Consider the following 16352-nt stretch of genomic DNA (forward strand, 5'->3'; position numbering starts at 1 on the left):
CAGGACATATTTGGCAAGACCTGCAGCACAGCGAGAGACCAGCAATAGCCTTTTGTCATCCCAAGACTAGCTGCAGTATCAAGCACCTTTCGATGGGCTGCTACTTCTCTTCCTTGCGTGTCAGTGGAGTTACAGTAGAGCAGAAGACTTTTCTCATTTATGCGGCCCAAACATCCTTCCACTTTGGGCACCACTCACCCTGGATCCCTATCCTCTCCAATGCCATTCTGCCACTATAGGAAAGAACATTCCACCACTGAGAAAAGCCTGGCACATGCTGGTTGCCATGGCGGTGTCTCTGGGTACCCGAGGACAATGCCTGCAGAATCCTGCTTATGCTTCACCAAGGAGCTCCAGTGCCAGAGGGCGAGGTTGCATTAGATGCGTATCTCATCGGCCAGGCATAGGTCACCAGTTGCAAACGTCCACTCTGCCATCTGATAGACTCTGCTGCATATTTGGGGCCTGCAGCAACTCTTTTCTGCTCATGCAAGACAGTAGAGTTCAGGCATTACTCCAGCAGAGTCACATTGGCAGTCAATGTGGATACATTTGGATGATATTTGATCCAGCCACAGAAGCTGGATCAAAGCACAGCCATCTTAGTTAGCAGCTTCTAGCATCCTGCCCATTTACTGTCAACACTGTTAGAAAATATAAAGTACTATTTAATGCATCATTATGAGTTTATTATGCCTCATTAGGGCCCCATTATGAGTTTGGCCTTCGGACGAGCCGACCACCAAACTCGCAGACAGGATGCCACTGTCATACCGGTGGTGTCCCCACAAGCGTATTACAATGTTCACGCTGGGCTGACCGGTGGGAACATTGCATTACGCATTCCCACCAGGCTGATCGACGGGAACAGTGCTGTGATATTGGTCTCAGCTCCCTTAAGGGAGCTAAGGCCAATACTGTAGTACACCAGCACCATTGAATATTCACTGTCTGCAAAGCAGACAGTGCACATTCTAAAGGTGCAGGGCAGGGGGGGCCGCTGCACTGCCCATGCTACGGTACAGGCATGGCAGTGCAGGGTCTCCCCGGGGGCCCTTGTCACTTGCTTTCTGCTAGCCGTTCCATGATGGGGTGTCAGTCATGGAAAGGCTGGCAGAAACCTCAGTTGTAATAAGCACGTGGCACTGAGTTCAGCACCACCATGGCTGAGTACAACTCAGGCCTATGTCAGCCCATCAGGAGCAATGTTCCTGGTGGAGACAGCAGTCCCCTGGTGGATCTTCCTGCCAGGGTTGTAACGTGGCAGTCAGACCACCTGGATTGCGGCTGTCTGGCCATCACTGCGAGTGTGGCGGTCTTCAGAAAATATGTTAGTTTATCACATTGTTGAGTTTTTGTATTTGAAGAAATTACATATTTGAAATACAAATGAACAAATAGATGAACAGAAAATAGCACTGTGTTAAAATATCATGTTTGCTAACTTGCTCTTGCTTTCAGGTGGAATTCCATCACCCATAATCTTTGGAGTACTGGCTGACATCACATGTCTAACATGGGGAACTACAAGCTGTGGTGAACCTGGGGCCTGCCGGATATATGACTCTGATGCATTTAGGTAAAATCAATATTTCATGTTGTAAAAAACTCTGTGGGCTCCATTATGAGTTTGGCGGCTGGAAAATTCCACCGTCCAAACTCCCGACAGGGTGGCCGCCTCCACTTACGCCACGACCTCCCTGCTGGAACTATCATGGGCTTCCTGCTAGGTCGGCAGGCGGAAACCTAAGTTTCCACCCGCCGCCCTAGCGGGAAACAGGCCACAACATTGTCTCCGGCTCATAATCGAGCCAGCGGCAATGCTGTTGCTTGCAGGGTGCACCAGCACCCTCGTAATATTCACTGTCTGCAAAGCAGACAGTGAACATTGCAACAGTGCTGGCCAGGTGGCCCCTGCACATGTTCTCTGCCAGCCTTTTCATGGCAGTGCCATGAAACTGCTGACAGAGAAGGGGGTCAGTGCTGCCCTGGCCGATTTGGACCGCCACCATCTTCCAGATGGCGGAGATGCGGTTCCCTGGCGGTCCGCCTGCTAGGATTGAAATGTGGCGGTCGGACCACTGCCACAAGTGTGGCGGCCTATAGAGGCCCTATGTCTTTTACATTGAGAAATTAACTTCAGTTTGTTGATGTTCTATTTTTTCAACTAAATATTTCTATTCACTTTAAAAACAAAATTTGACAAACCCTTTTTTTGTAGCAATGTAGTCCTGGCTCTCTTACAAAGCAATGTGCACAGCTGCCTAGGGCGATAAAGAGAGTGTTTAGAAGTATGGAAAGAAATCACAAGTTACCATGAAAACCAATAAGAAAAACCTGGTCGGTAAACATTACTGTTTGAAGATTTGGTCCATCAGAAATACTACATCATGGTTGTAAAAAGAATAAACTGTTTTGAGAAACTTGGAGAGTAGTAGCAACTCCTGCTTTACAGAAATTAAAAAATCTCTAATGAAAATATCTTTAGGTGATTGGTTATAGCAATTTTCATCAGTGGAGAATAGGGAAAGGACTTTTACAGCTTTCAAGGCAAGCGAGATGTATTCATGAAATTTGGGAAGAAATTCCTGATAGTGGTTGTATGTCGAAATATGAAAGCAAAAAATATTGAAATACAACAATATTGGCAATAAAAATATTGAGCACAAAAATATAATCTTTCCACAATTTGAAAATGTTGGCTGCACAAAATACTAAAAAGACCATAATGACATCAAAAAATAGCTAAGTATATTGACTTTTTAATATTACAATGTACATTAACTTTAAAACATACATTCACTTAGAAAAATGGCATTTATAAAAAATATATTTAATATAAAGAATACAAAAGTAAATTGTATAATTTACAAACAAAATATGAATATTTACTTTAAAATTAAACAATGATAAAGATAATAAACATGAAATAAACCTTAATAATATAATATAAACTCCTAGTAACAATTGATAAGAATTAAAACAATACGTACCAAATTTGTGAAAAATACATATACACTAATATCATAAAATGAAAACTACAATTATTAAAACATGTTACATAAACATATGACAAATTAAAATATATATCAAAATAAGTTTCAAAATTAAATCGCAAAAATAAATCTTAAAACATTTATAAGCAAAATAAATCATGCAAAAATCTTAAACTTTTAGGGATCAAATTTACTCCTTGAACTACAAAGTAAGCAACAGAATGAAAATTGCTGGACTTTGAAAGATTCATGTTAGAAATGGGGTCTTTGGTTGACAGTCAGGTTACAACCTGTTCAAGCAAGGACCCTCACTCTAGTCAGGATAAAAGAGAATCACCCTCAGCTAACCCCTGCTTACCCCCTTGGTAGCTTGGCAGAGCAGTAGGCTTAACTTCAGAGCGCTTGGTGTAAAGTATGTGTACCAACACACACAGTAACTTCATGAAAACACTACAAAATGACACAACACCGGTTTAGAAAAATAGGAAATATTGATCTAAACAAAACAAGACCAAAACGACAAAAATCCAACATACACAAGTCGAGCTATGAATTTTTAGAGATTAAACTCAAAAATAGCGTTTATAAACAAAAATGCTTCGATGAGATGTTAACACGGCGTCGTGATGGAGTCGTTTCCAACAAGCCGACACCAGCGGCGCCGGACACGGAGTCGTGTAGACCCCCAAGTACAGTACCTTTGGTGAAGAGTGAAAACAAGCCGATGCGCGAAGTCGGGAATCGCGGCGTCTGTGTGAAACGTTGAATACGTGCACTCCGAGCGGCGTTGGTCACGACGTGGTGCGGCGACTTCCACGGAGTCGCGGACTTCAGCGGGGCTGCTGCGGTGTCGGGCCTGCGAAGAGCGTCGCGTTCCAGCGAAGGTCACGGCGTCAGGTGCAGGCGGCGTTATCGGATTCAGCAGCGGCGTCAGTCCACAGTCGTCCGAAGTCGATTTCCTTGGATTCCACCAGCTTTCCTTTCAAGGGCCCAGGGACTGGATAGGGCACCACTTGTCGGGGCAGGAGTCTCCCCAGAGACTCCAGTTGCTGGCAGAGAGAAGTCTTTGCTGTCCCTGAGACTTCAAACAACAGGAGGCAAGCTCTAACTCAAGCCCTTGGAGATTTCTTCACAAGATGGAAGGCACACAAAGTCCAGTCTTTGCCCTCTTACTCTGGCAGTAGCAGCACTGCAGGAAAGCTCCACAAAGCACAGTCACTGGCAGGGCAGCACTTCTTCCTCAGCTATCAGCTCTTCCCCAGGCAGAGGTTCCTCTTGGTTCCAGAAGTGTTTCTAAAGTCCGTAGATTTGGGTGCCCTTCTTATAACCATTTTAGTCTTTGAAGTCACCTGTCTTCAAAGGGGACTCACACCTACTTGTGAAATCCTGCCTTGCCCAGGCAAGGCCTCAGACACAGCAGATGATTGGAGCCGGCATTGTCAGAGGCAGGCACAGTCCTTTCAGATGAGAGTGACCACTCCACCCCTCCCTCCTAGCAGAGATGGCTGATCAGGAAATGCAGGTTACACCCCAGCTCCCTTTGTGTCACTGTCTGGTGTGAGGTGAAAAACAACCCAACTGTCAAACTGACCCAGACAGGGAATCCACAAACACGGCAGAGTCACAGAATGGTTTAAGCAAGAAAATGCTCACTTTCTAAAAGTGGCATTTTCAAACGCACAATCTTAAAATCAACTTTACTAAAAGATGTATTTTTTAATTGTGAATTCAGGGACCCCAAACTCCACATGTCCATCTACTCTCTAGGGGAATCTACACCTTAATCATATTTAAAGGTAGCCCCCATATTATCCTATGAGAGAGACAGGCCTTGCAACAGTGAAAAACTAAATTTGCAGTATTTCACTGTCAGGACATATAAACCACATTACTATATGTCCTACCTTATGCATACACTGCACCCTGCCCTTGGGGCTACCTTGGGCCTACCTTAGGGGTGCCTTACATGTAAGAAAAGGGAAGGTTTAGGCCTGGCAAGTGGGTACACTTGCCAAGTCGAATTTGTAGGGTAAAAATACACACAGGGACATTGCAGTGGCAGGTCTGAGACATGATTACAGGGTTACTTGTGTGGGTGGCACAACCAGTGCTGCAGGCCCACTAGTAACATTTGATTTACAGGCCCTGGGCACCTCTAGTGCACTTTACTAGGGACTTAACAGTAAAACAAATATGCCAATCATGGAGAACCAATTACGTACACATTTTAAACAGGAGCACTTGCACTTTAGCACTGGTTAGCAGTGGTAAAGTGCCCAGAGTAACAAAAACAGTCAAATCAGAGTCCAGCACACATCAACAACCTGGGGAACAGAGGCAAAAAGTTAAGGGAGACCACGCTAAGGATGAAAAGTCTAACAGTTCAGATTTACTATTTTTTTTCCCACGTAGGCAATGTAGGGGAAGTGTTGGGTTTTGGAGGGGTCAAATGTGTTATTCCCATTCCAAAGTAAACTACAGTAGGGAACATGTTTGACTATGAAGGGGTCAGATTAACAAATCCAAATCAATAACAAAATATGTGTTTTCCCATGTCAATTTTCATAGGGATTTTGAACACCACTACAGCTCGAACCGCTACATCGGTTTATACCTAATTTTAGAGAACGCTATCTCTTAATCTAAAAGGCCCCTTTTTGTGATTTGGTGTAAACCTGTTCAATAATTTTCTAGTTATTAAATGTAAACCAAATTTGTATATCTAGGGATGCTGATTCTTTATGATGCCTACTAAGAGCTTCGCGCACCCTCGCACCAGAGAAGTGCTGTGATTGGCAGGCTGCAACTTGTGAAGAAAGTTGCAGCTGCTATTTTCTGAACCAGGACCATATCCTGGGTGATGAAAATAAAGATTGGAAACTATAGAAGTGGTCAGGGTAGGGGTACCCTGACCCAATGCCTTCATTGTAGGGGTCTCTGAGGGACCCCTTATGAGTTTTGAAAAGCCCCTAACTGTTTTTTTCCCACGTGTGAAGTCACACCTCCAGTGTGATGCTCAGCGCTGTCCCCCATGTAACACTGTGACAGAGTTGCAAACCTTTCTGAAAAAAATGTAAACATATATAGATTCACACACTCACTCACACACAAATGCATGCACTCACAGACCTACTCAGACACTCACACACCACTCACAGACCCAATCAGCAACTCATGCGCCCACTCACAGACCCACTCAGACACGCACCCATTCACAGACCTACTCAGACACACACCCATTCACAAACCCACTCAGACTCTCACACAGCTCCTTACAGACCAACACAGGCACTCATACACCTATTCACAGACCCACTCAGCGACTCATGCACCAACTCACAGACCCACCTAGGCACTCACACACCCACTCACAGACCCACTCAGTGACTCATGCACTCAATCTCTGTCCCACTCATGCACCCACTCACAGACCTACTCAGACTCCCACTCACCCACTCACAGATCGACTCAGACTCTCACACAACCACACACAGACCCACATAGACACACACACACCCACTCGGCCATGCCCTGCGGCCAACCGTGCTCGTGCATTGCTGAAGGCAGTGTGTGGTGGGGCGTAGGGTGGCCGTAGGGCGGTGTTGGTCACAAGCCCTGCGGACAACCCCCACCACACACAGTCAAAGGCAGTGCATGGCAGTGGTTGGATTAACATATAGTAATTAAAATTACTTTATGTTAAAACAATTCACTGAAAAAACAAAGCTTATAGGGATGTTATAGCTGTGAAATAGAAATTCACTTTAAAAACCTCACATTTTACATCATTCATGACATGGTCAGTGACATCACTGATGACATCTCAAATTACTTCACTGATGACATCACTGACAGCATCACCCAGTGAGTGTAAGTGGTTATATAGATGTGGGCGTGTGAGTTGCTGTACTTGTGACTGGGTGCGTGTTTGCTTGTATGAATGAGTGACAGAGTCTGTGACTGTATCAGTGAGTGAGTGTGTTGCATAGGCTCTCATTATTTTAATGAGACTACTGGATTTTGAGCTGCAGAATCGCCTGCAGTGTGGGAGACTGAGTCTGACCCACTACAGGTGACACCTGTTGCTCCGATCCAGGGTTTGCTCCAGCTAACTAGCAGTGCCTCATCTCCACCCAGGGGCGGGATGATTGGGCAGCCGAGCGCATGACATAATTGATTTCTCAGGGAAACCGTGGTCACTCAGGTCTCATCCGTTTCTCTCAGTTACATTAGTCTCACTTGCACAATGACAAACAGAGGCAGTATATGTTTCAATAAGATTTTAATGAAGCAACTGCATCTTAGATAGCAAAGCATGGGCTGAAATAACCAGGACGATACAGCATGACAAGATTAAAGTTGTGACCAGGAGAGTAAAGCATAGAAATAACGCTACCATATTGTCACTAGAGTCAATAGACTAATCCTTACCTAAGCTATAGTAGAGCACAGCGTGTTAAGCTCTAATTCTGCCCTTCAGGTTCCCCTGGGAAGACATCATCCCCCATACCTGAGCAAAGGCCTGAAGTCAGAATAAACAGCTGTAGCAAAGCATTCTGCAATCAGCACACAGTTGGAATCTCCCTCTAATGTGTAAGGGACAGGGAAAAGTTTTTGTAATAAAACAGCTGATGTTCTGAGAAAATTTCCCTGTATAAGGATGTGGGTTTTCTATGAATGTCAGAGTCAAAACTTTATACCACGTTCACCAGCAACCTATCTTACTGCAGCCTTGGAAGAAGCACAGAGTGAGCAAGAATGTCTTGTTTGAGAAAAGAGTGCTGGCCTACGCAAAAACAGTTAGATAGAGAAAATAAAACAAGACGCAAAAGTGGCTATTGTTAAAATAATAAATGAGGCTGAATAAAATATATCTAGTTTAAAGGGCACAGCGGCAGGCCTAGTATGCTACAACAACGTGCATAGAGCTATAACTAAAATGGCTACACAACACCCTCCCCTTGTTGGTTGAAGGTGGTTCAAAGTCTAAATATACATAAAAGCGACTGAAGCTCAACCTAAGATGTATACGTAAAAAATGTCAATAATGACAGGTCAAAGGGACACATGAGCATATATAAAAGGACAATTTAAAATGTTAACACGTGGCATAAAAAGGACTGAATTTCAAGAGTGAGAGTTATTTTTAGAATTTCCAATCTGTTCCGGGACAATGGAGAACAGGAAATCTTCCACTTCGGCAGGTGTTTTAAGTTGGAAAGGCATCGCCGAGAAGGACCAAGGAGCAGTCGTGTTCCATAGCCTGAGCCTCAGCCAAGGCGGCATTCCATGGTATGCCCAATAATGAGTTAAGAGCCGCATCCTCCAGGAAGGGCAACTCATAAGCAGCTTCCCGTAGCAAGCGCCCCCTCAACGCGCATGTCTGGTAATGAGCCCACAGAGAGAACATCAACAGATCAGCGTCGAGTGAAAGCAATCGCTGTGTAGAAGGACACACTTCCAGTGCATGTTCGAAAAAGCACCAGCGGCACTGAAACACGGGCTGCACACAATGTAAAACCGATCTGAATGACAGAGACCAGTCACATTCCAATCGCTCCAGGAGTGTTGCTCCAAAATACTGCATCATGCGGTCACGACACAGCTGCGCTGATGGGAGCGCTTTCATTCCACCTTGTTGCGGCGGGACAGCTATTGCATAAAAAATATCAACAGCAAAACGGCAACTATTATAGCCAAAGTTATTGGAAATCCCCCGACAATATTGGAAAATATTGAGTGGATGGCTGATTGTCTTAAACCGAATATGGAGGAGAAGGTGTGCACGAAACCAGAACCAACAACCTTAAAGAAATGTGCGATTGCAGTAGTACTGGACGCATTAAATATGTGTCCCATGAGTTCACCAAAGTGTCTCGGAAAGTTGGTACTTAAAAGGGACTGTATCTCTGCTGACGACCTTGCCACCTGAAGTGCTTAGGTCTCACATGCAGATGTGAGAGCCACATGTTTTTGAAACCATAAAGCCTTGCATCTGCTCAACTTGTCAAAATTCACATTAGAAGTAGCAATATGAGGCCAAATGTCTGCTACCTCTTTTATTTTACTGGGAGGAAAAGTATGTTCCCGCAGCATGTAACAATCTTAGAGACCGAAACAACATAAACTATTCCAGCTCGCAACCCACAACAGTCTTCACCATTGAGGAGGACATAGCTGCCCTTTGAAAGCACCTGGAACATAGGTCTAATCAAGGGGACTCGAACTCCCTTCAGATAACAAGCCAAGTTCACTGCAGACGCGTTACATGCCCCATGCAAGGACAGCTGTTTACAAACCATTGAATGGCTGACAGAAGTCTTGCATTCACTACCGCTAAGAAAGACTTCTTTCATGCCACTAAGACATTCATACGAGAAGGGTAGCTCCCACACCTCATGGATATAACTATCTGCCAGCCTTTCATATCTGCCTACCGGAATGTGTTTTAAACAGGATGTGAATTGTAATGTGGAAATAGGCAGATTATTGACCCCGTGTATTAACCACTCAGCAGATGGTATTTCAGCCACAGTAAAAGGCAACTTTTCTAACTTTTTGATGTTTAGCATGACATAAGTCTCTTCTTTCTTAGCCATTAGTTGTTGTTATTGCGTTAAATTAAATGTAGAAAATATTTCACTTGCGCTGACGTGCTGCCAGGGAACATGACCTGCCTTCAGTGTTTGAAGTGTCCAACCCAACTGCATATTGGACTTTAGCTGACTCTGTCCATGAAGACATATTTGTTTGTATTATGTCTATTGCAGAAGAGACAATGTTATTTAAGGTGTATATCCGGTCGGACAGGGTATTAATCCCATTATCTACAACAGCTAATGCCTTCTGTAAATTTTCTTGATCTATTTGCCTTAAGCGGGCAGCAGCTTCTTGTTGTGAAAGCTTCCAGATTTCATTATGTACATCATATAGGAAGCGTTTTCTGAGTTGTTTTCTGGGGCCTAACAGGAAGTCCTGTACATCAGTGTTATTAGACAGGAGGCTGAGGTGTTCTCTAACTGTGTCTAGTGAGGAACTCTTTAATCATTGGTGGCATCATTTCCCTACACTGTATGTTGTTACTATACCCGCATTTTCAGATGATATATAGCGAGGGTCTGGCCTACTAGTTCTACAACCCCTGAGGAGTTTATAAAATGTTTATGACACATATTGGTATCTATTAGCCACAATAACCACCCGCCAGTAGGTGACAACGAAGCATTAAATGTGCCATTCTGGACCCATTCATCGAGCTGGTCTTCACTTGCATTAATATATTTTTGCCATTTATAAAATTTAGCAGGTATCAGGCATGCTCTAAATAAAGCTTCTTTCCCCCGTATTTGCCAATGTCTAGTTCCCCACACACTTTTTAAGTCAATCGACTTCAGCCAGTATTCATAGCCCTCTATAGTCAACCAGGAAACAAAGGAATCTGAATAAATAAATTGTATATTTGTCAACAGTATACATACATTTGCTGTAGGTGGCAATTTAAAATAAAACGACTCAGCATTTGTAACATCGTGCCCAGAAAATTTGTAAACTTTTCAGAATACATTTTAGAACTCCCCTGTGGGGGAGTTAGACAATGTTCCCATTGTATGTAATCAGAAACAGTCTTTGTGCTATAAACATATCACCATAATTCTCTCTAGATTGAGAAACATCTTCGTTTTCAAATACAGTATAATACTGCAATTCAGTCACAGAATCAACTATTTTCACATCCCAATCATCAGAAACAACTTCGGGTATTATTATATCGTTCATAGAAAGTTTAAACACATATGGTATTTGAATGACCCTCTAGGGCCGTGTATATCGAATGTTACTTTATCCCAAACAATCCCATCAGGAATTGGTATAGCGGAAATGTTCACAAAAGACAAGTCTCTGCGGACTTTGTGAAAAGAGAAATGTGGTTTTAGGACCTCATTCACCAGTTCAACTGTTGATTTTTCAGGAAGAAAATGACCATGAATTAACAAAAAGAATGTTATACCAAACCCAATCAAAAGCAGGAAAGCCAGTACAGTCAAGGAAAGTCACAGATAGTTCAATGGAAGAATAAAATAAGTTGTTTTAAGCCAATTTATCAGCATACGTGTTTTTGACAGTTCAGGTGTCAAAGAGGCAAATGAGTCCGAAACGTTATCATTGATGTCGGCAAAATATCCAGAAGCAGTTCGTGCAAAAACTGGAGCCATGTTTGTAGGTGGTGTTGGTGTTTCCCGCAGTGGCACAGAGTAAATAGCACCATCCGTCTGTGTTGAAGTTGTGTCAAATTGATCAGTTATCTCTATATTATTTGATGTCAGTGGAGCTAATGCAAGATAATTTTCCATCCTCCCCAAGCTCGGAGAGGTATCAGTGTTGCTGCTTACAACTTGTAGAGGAAGTTCTTGACCAATAGTGAGAGGGATTCTAGGACTACTGGCTGTTCCTTTTGGTAGGCTGTGCATGATCGGCCACATAGTGTAGTTTGACATTGTCGATGGAGACAAAACAGTTATCTTCGGCACTTGCGAACAGTGGTAGAATGACAGTTCTGGTACAGTGTATTCCCAAGACTGGGACTGGTGCATGATAAGAAGGACCAAATTCCTTTTTCACAGCAACCTTTTCACATACTAGATCCCCCACTCTAGGAATCTAGCCGGTAGGTGTTACAGGTACATCCTGAATTCCTGTGGAGGCAGCACTGGTAGAAGCGTTGTCGTCACAGAACTGTTGTAATTTCTGTTAGACAGAAATTTATCTGCGCTGATGGTATTGGTTCTGTTCTGGTTATGCTGGAGGCTATATACAGGGCGTCTGACCGGGTGCTGGGAATCTGCTACTGCGCGTGCAGCATTACGCTTCAAGGCAGGAAGGGTGGTGGGCACACGTGCCAGACTGATGCCGCCATGAATCCATATATCGCGATCACTTGGAACGTGCTGGCATACACACACCTAGGCGCAGGTACACCATATACTCATGTCTTAAAAGGCACTCAGTCCACCTCGCTTTTTTGCAGGAGACCCATTTGGCGCTCTCAGAGCTCCCTCGCTTGCAGCGGCGCTGGAGAGGGCAGCTGTATGCAACAGGTCACTCACTTATGCCAGGGGTTCCCTGATCTGGATTAAAGCGGGTGTCCCCTTTGTAGCAGAGGAGCAGATCATAGATTTGTAAGGGAGATTTGCCCTGGTCCATGGACGGCTTGCGGGCCGGGCCATTGTGCTGGGCTCTATATATGCCCCAAATGTAGATCACGAATCCTTTCTGCACAATCTGTCCCACCACTTGGCGGGTTGGAGCGACTACCCCTGGTTACTAGGAGAGTACTTTATTAGTGTGCTAGATATTGATTTTGATCGTTCCTTCCCCCAATTACCTATGTCCCCTGCTGTGGCAGCTGTGGGCTGGTTGGTGAATTGGATGCATCATTGGCACCTGATAGATATATGGCGGCAGCGGAATGCTGCAGACAGAGTTTACTCGTATTATTCTGCCCCGCACTCCCTGCATGTACGTCTGGATAGAATGCTCTGCACGCGCAACTTGACCTCTGCGGTCGTAGGTGTAGATTACTTGGGACGCACGCACTCAGATCACAACCCACAGATTGTGCATTTGGGTTGGGATTTTTCCCCCCCAGTTGTCCCTACCTGGAAACTCAGGCCCGAGCTCTTAGAGGATGCTGCTTTTAAAGCATCACTGGACGCGGCGATCCCTGAATTTTTTTAACATAATGATGGTACTGCCTCTACAGGTCTGCTGGAGTGGGATGCCTTTAAGGTCTTCATCCTTGGCCACTGTATGGGGACTCAGTGGAATCTGCACTGCTCGATTGAACATGACCTGGCTTGTATAGAGCGAAACTCGCTGAGCCCAGGGAGGGAAGCTGCTCAGAGCTCCGCAGAGGAGGCCTTGTCATCCAAGGCCCATGCTGAGCATTTGTCTCTACTTGAATGGCTGCGTTGTCTGAATTACGCTGCACACTCAGTGAAAATGCACGCTTCAGCAGACAAGTCGGGCAGACTTCTGGCCTGGCTGGTTAGAGGGGACCGCGACCATGGCCCGATTATGGAGGTCCGTTCGGAATCCGGTGATCTGTTGCATACGCCTGGGGAAATACATTCCTCATTTACGCAGCATTACCAGGTGCTGTATGCCTCAAAGGCGATTTCTCCTGAACGTTCCTGTAATGAGTTTCTCGCTAGTGTGGAACTCCCATGTCTGACGGCGGACCAGGGGAATGAACTGGAGGAGCCTCTTGATCTTGCTGAGATAGAGGACAGGATTCGGAAGCTGGCGCCTGGCAAAACGCCAGGCCCAGATGGTCTGCTGGCTGACTTTTACAAGGCGTTTACTTCAATTCTTGCACCCAGGCTACTTGGTGTTTATGAGGAGGCAGTACGGAGAGGATGCTTGACGACATCTCAGAGGGAGGCACTGCTTGTGTCCCTTCCCAAGCCTGGCAAGGACCCAGTAGAGTTGGGTTTGTACCAACCGCTAGCAATGCTCAACACGGACCATAAAATACTGGCCAAAACACTAGTGATCCGTCTTGCGCCTATAACACCGCGCCTGGTACACCCGGATCAAAATGGGTTTGTGCCGGCGAGGGACACGTCGCACAACATCAGGCGGCTGTTTCGCATCATGCATTATGTGAGATGGGACTGGCCGAGGGCGGGATGTGTTGTTCTTGACCTGGAGAAGGCCTTTGATTCCCTATAGTGGCCCTATCTTTTTAGGGTCTTGCAGCAGTTTGGCATTGGGCCCCACTTCATTCAGATGGTTACGTTGCTATACACTAATCCCCAGGTCCGGGTTAAGATAGAGGGCATTGTATCAGAGTCAGTCAATGTGTGCAGAGGTACGAGGCAAGGTTGCCTCCTCTCCCCGCTGCTGTTTTCCCTTGTCGTGGTTTTGCGTGACAGGGGGTCTGGTTGGGGTATTACCCTGGCGGACGGCCTGCACATGGCATTGCTGTACGCTGATGACCTTTTGTTGTATTTTAGGGATATTATGCGAATCCCCTCAGAGGTGGGGACCCTGTTGCCACAATTTGCTTTGTTGTCTGTCCTCAAGGTCAATTGGTCCAAATCGTGCCTCTTCCCTTTTGACTCTGCGCTTTCGAACCCAGAGCCTTGTCTTGCTGGTAGTATTGTCCCATGGCAGCCACACGCATTCAGGTACCTAGGCATCCGTATTTATCACCGGGAGGAAGACCTAGTTGATGGAAATCTTAAGAGAGCGCTGTCTTCGATCAAATCCTAGATGGCTTTTTGGCAGACGCTGCAGCTGTCAGTGGCAGGCAGGATAGCGCTTCTAAAAATGATAGTCTTACCGTGCCTATTATATTACTTTTCTAACCTCCCGCACTATATCCCCCCCAGCTTCTTTAGGAGTCTGCCGTCTACGTTGCGGGATTCTATTTGGAATGGGGGTAGCTGCAGAGTCGCGCTGAAAAAACTGTATTTGCAGCTGGAGAGAGGCGGTCTGGCGGTTCCGAATCTGGAGCACTACTATCTGGACTCTCAACTCCAGTGGGTGTCCAAGTGGCTGGCGGGTCTTCATCTCACAGACACGGCGACCACGGAAGGCCCTTGGCCCCTCATGCAAGTGTCACACCTGTTTCACCTTCTCACGCACGTGGCATTGCCGGGACAAATATTCCTTACGGTGGCTTACAGCTGTTATTGTAGGTCCCTGCGCCTCACCGGGGGGGTAGTCCCATTTGCTCCAGCCTTGGCGTTGCTGGGTACTCCTCGTGGCCCTAAGATTACGTTGGGTCCCGAACTGCGTGCGTGGCATGCGGCGGAGCTATATACACTGGGTGACCTTTATGATGATGGTTAGCTGATTCCGATTCCTACACTGGTTCAGGATTCTGGGCTGCCTGCAGGACAGTTTCTGTTATGTAATTCACTGTTGAGGTCTTTAACATCCAGGTGGGGTGACGTATCAGATGCCGCTTCCACGCATTTGCTGGTACAGTACATACAGGTGATGGGGCAGGGGCGGCACCTGATTAGATGGTTTAATGACACGTTGCGCATACACACAGCCCTGGAGTGCGACGCGCTGCGTGCGGCCTGGGACAGGGATGCGACCACTTCAGCCACAGATGCGCAGTGGGAATCAGCTCTCTCCGGCAACGTTAATGCAACTCTAGATTTCGCTTGATCCAATTCTATATCATTCACAGGGCCTATCTCACTCCAGCCCGAGTGAACAGATATTTTGCTCGTCAAGATGCGGCCTGCCCCTGTTGTTCTTATATAGATGCGGACATCATACACATGCTGTGGTCCTGCCCATCCTTGCATTGCTTCTGGACGGCAGTGGTAAGCTGCCTATCGGAGTGCACATCGTGTTCGGTTTCATTCACCTGGGAGGTTTGTGTGCTGGGCCTTTTTCCCAGGGGCGCGAGGCGTAGAGCTGCAGCATGATTTCTGGATCATGGCCTGATAACGGCTAAGTGGCTGATAACCCGCAGGTGGAAGTAGGCCGGCCCAACAGCTGAGCAGGCCTGGAAATATTCATTTGAGGTGTGGGCAAATGTGGAGGGAGTGGCATTGGGAAGAGAAGATGCGCTGGGGCTACGCAAGTATCCGTTATCGGACAGCTGGGAAGAGATGTTGTCATGTCTGCGGGGTATGGGTCGGGCCCGATGCGGAGGAATCGGATTAGCTGCTGAGGTGGATGCGCATCTGCGCCCGGCGCGGGAGTGTGAGGGTGGGGGTGCTGGTGGCTGGGTGGCCGGTCCAGTCTCAATTTTGGGGATAGGGCTGGATGTTATCAGGGTGGCAGGTGCTTGTGGCTTGCATGTATTCCCCGTCCTACACTGGTGCAAATGGATATTAAAGGGAGGTTCCCGCAACTACGGCGGCACGCTTTAATTGTAATCTGTTGACTGTATAAATAGTACTCCAGCAGTTGTTCATGTTTTTATTGTTATCTTTGATTTGCTTAAACTATATACCTGCCAGCAAAAAATGGAATGAACATGCTGATCCTCAGGTATGGTTTGCAGAGATGTGGAGTTATTTGTGATCTTTTTAATTGTTTGTAGGCTTCAGGACTCTATTATATGAACCCTCTCTTTGGACTTTGCATGTCCGTTAATCCTGAGTTATGTGAGTTTGGGCAAACTATGGTTAAATACTTTAACTGGAGGTCTAGTTATCAACTGGTTTGACACCTACCTTCTTCTGATGTGCGTACTCAATTAACTTGTAATTGCACAAATTTGTTATCCTAAAGTTGATGTAAGTCAAAATGTTACAGTATGCTGAAAATAATAATAAACAGATTTTTGATAAAAAAATGAATGGTCCGGTTTAGCTACTCGGAATA

At 45.7% G+C, this 16352-nt stretch overlaps 1 protein-coding gene across 1 annotated transcript in view; it reads left to right on the forward strand.

Moving 5' to 3' along the window:
* LOC138287751 (solute carrier organic anion transporter family member 1A2-like) overlaps window positions 1–16352 on the forward strand; it is a 770793-nt gene that overhangs the window by 632175 nt on the left and 122266 nt on the right. The window contains exon 10 of the mRNA XM_069228524.1: window positions 1462–1579. Within this exon, the coding sequence (XP_069084625.1) occupies window positions 1462–1579 (118 nt within the window). The remainder of the gene's footprint in view (window positions 1–1461; window positions 1580–16352) is intronic.

This window comes from Pleurodeles waltl, chromosome 4_1, assembly GCF_031143425.1.
Source record: "Pleurodeles waltl isolate 20211129_DDA chromosome 4_1, aPleWal1.hap1.20221129, whole genome shotgun sequence".
In the NCBI taxonomy this organism is placed as follows: domain Eukaryota; kingdom Metazoa; phylum Chordata; class Amphibia; order Caudata; family Salamandridae; genus Pleurodeles; species Pleurodeles waltl.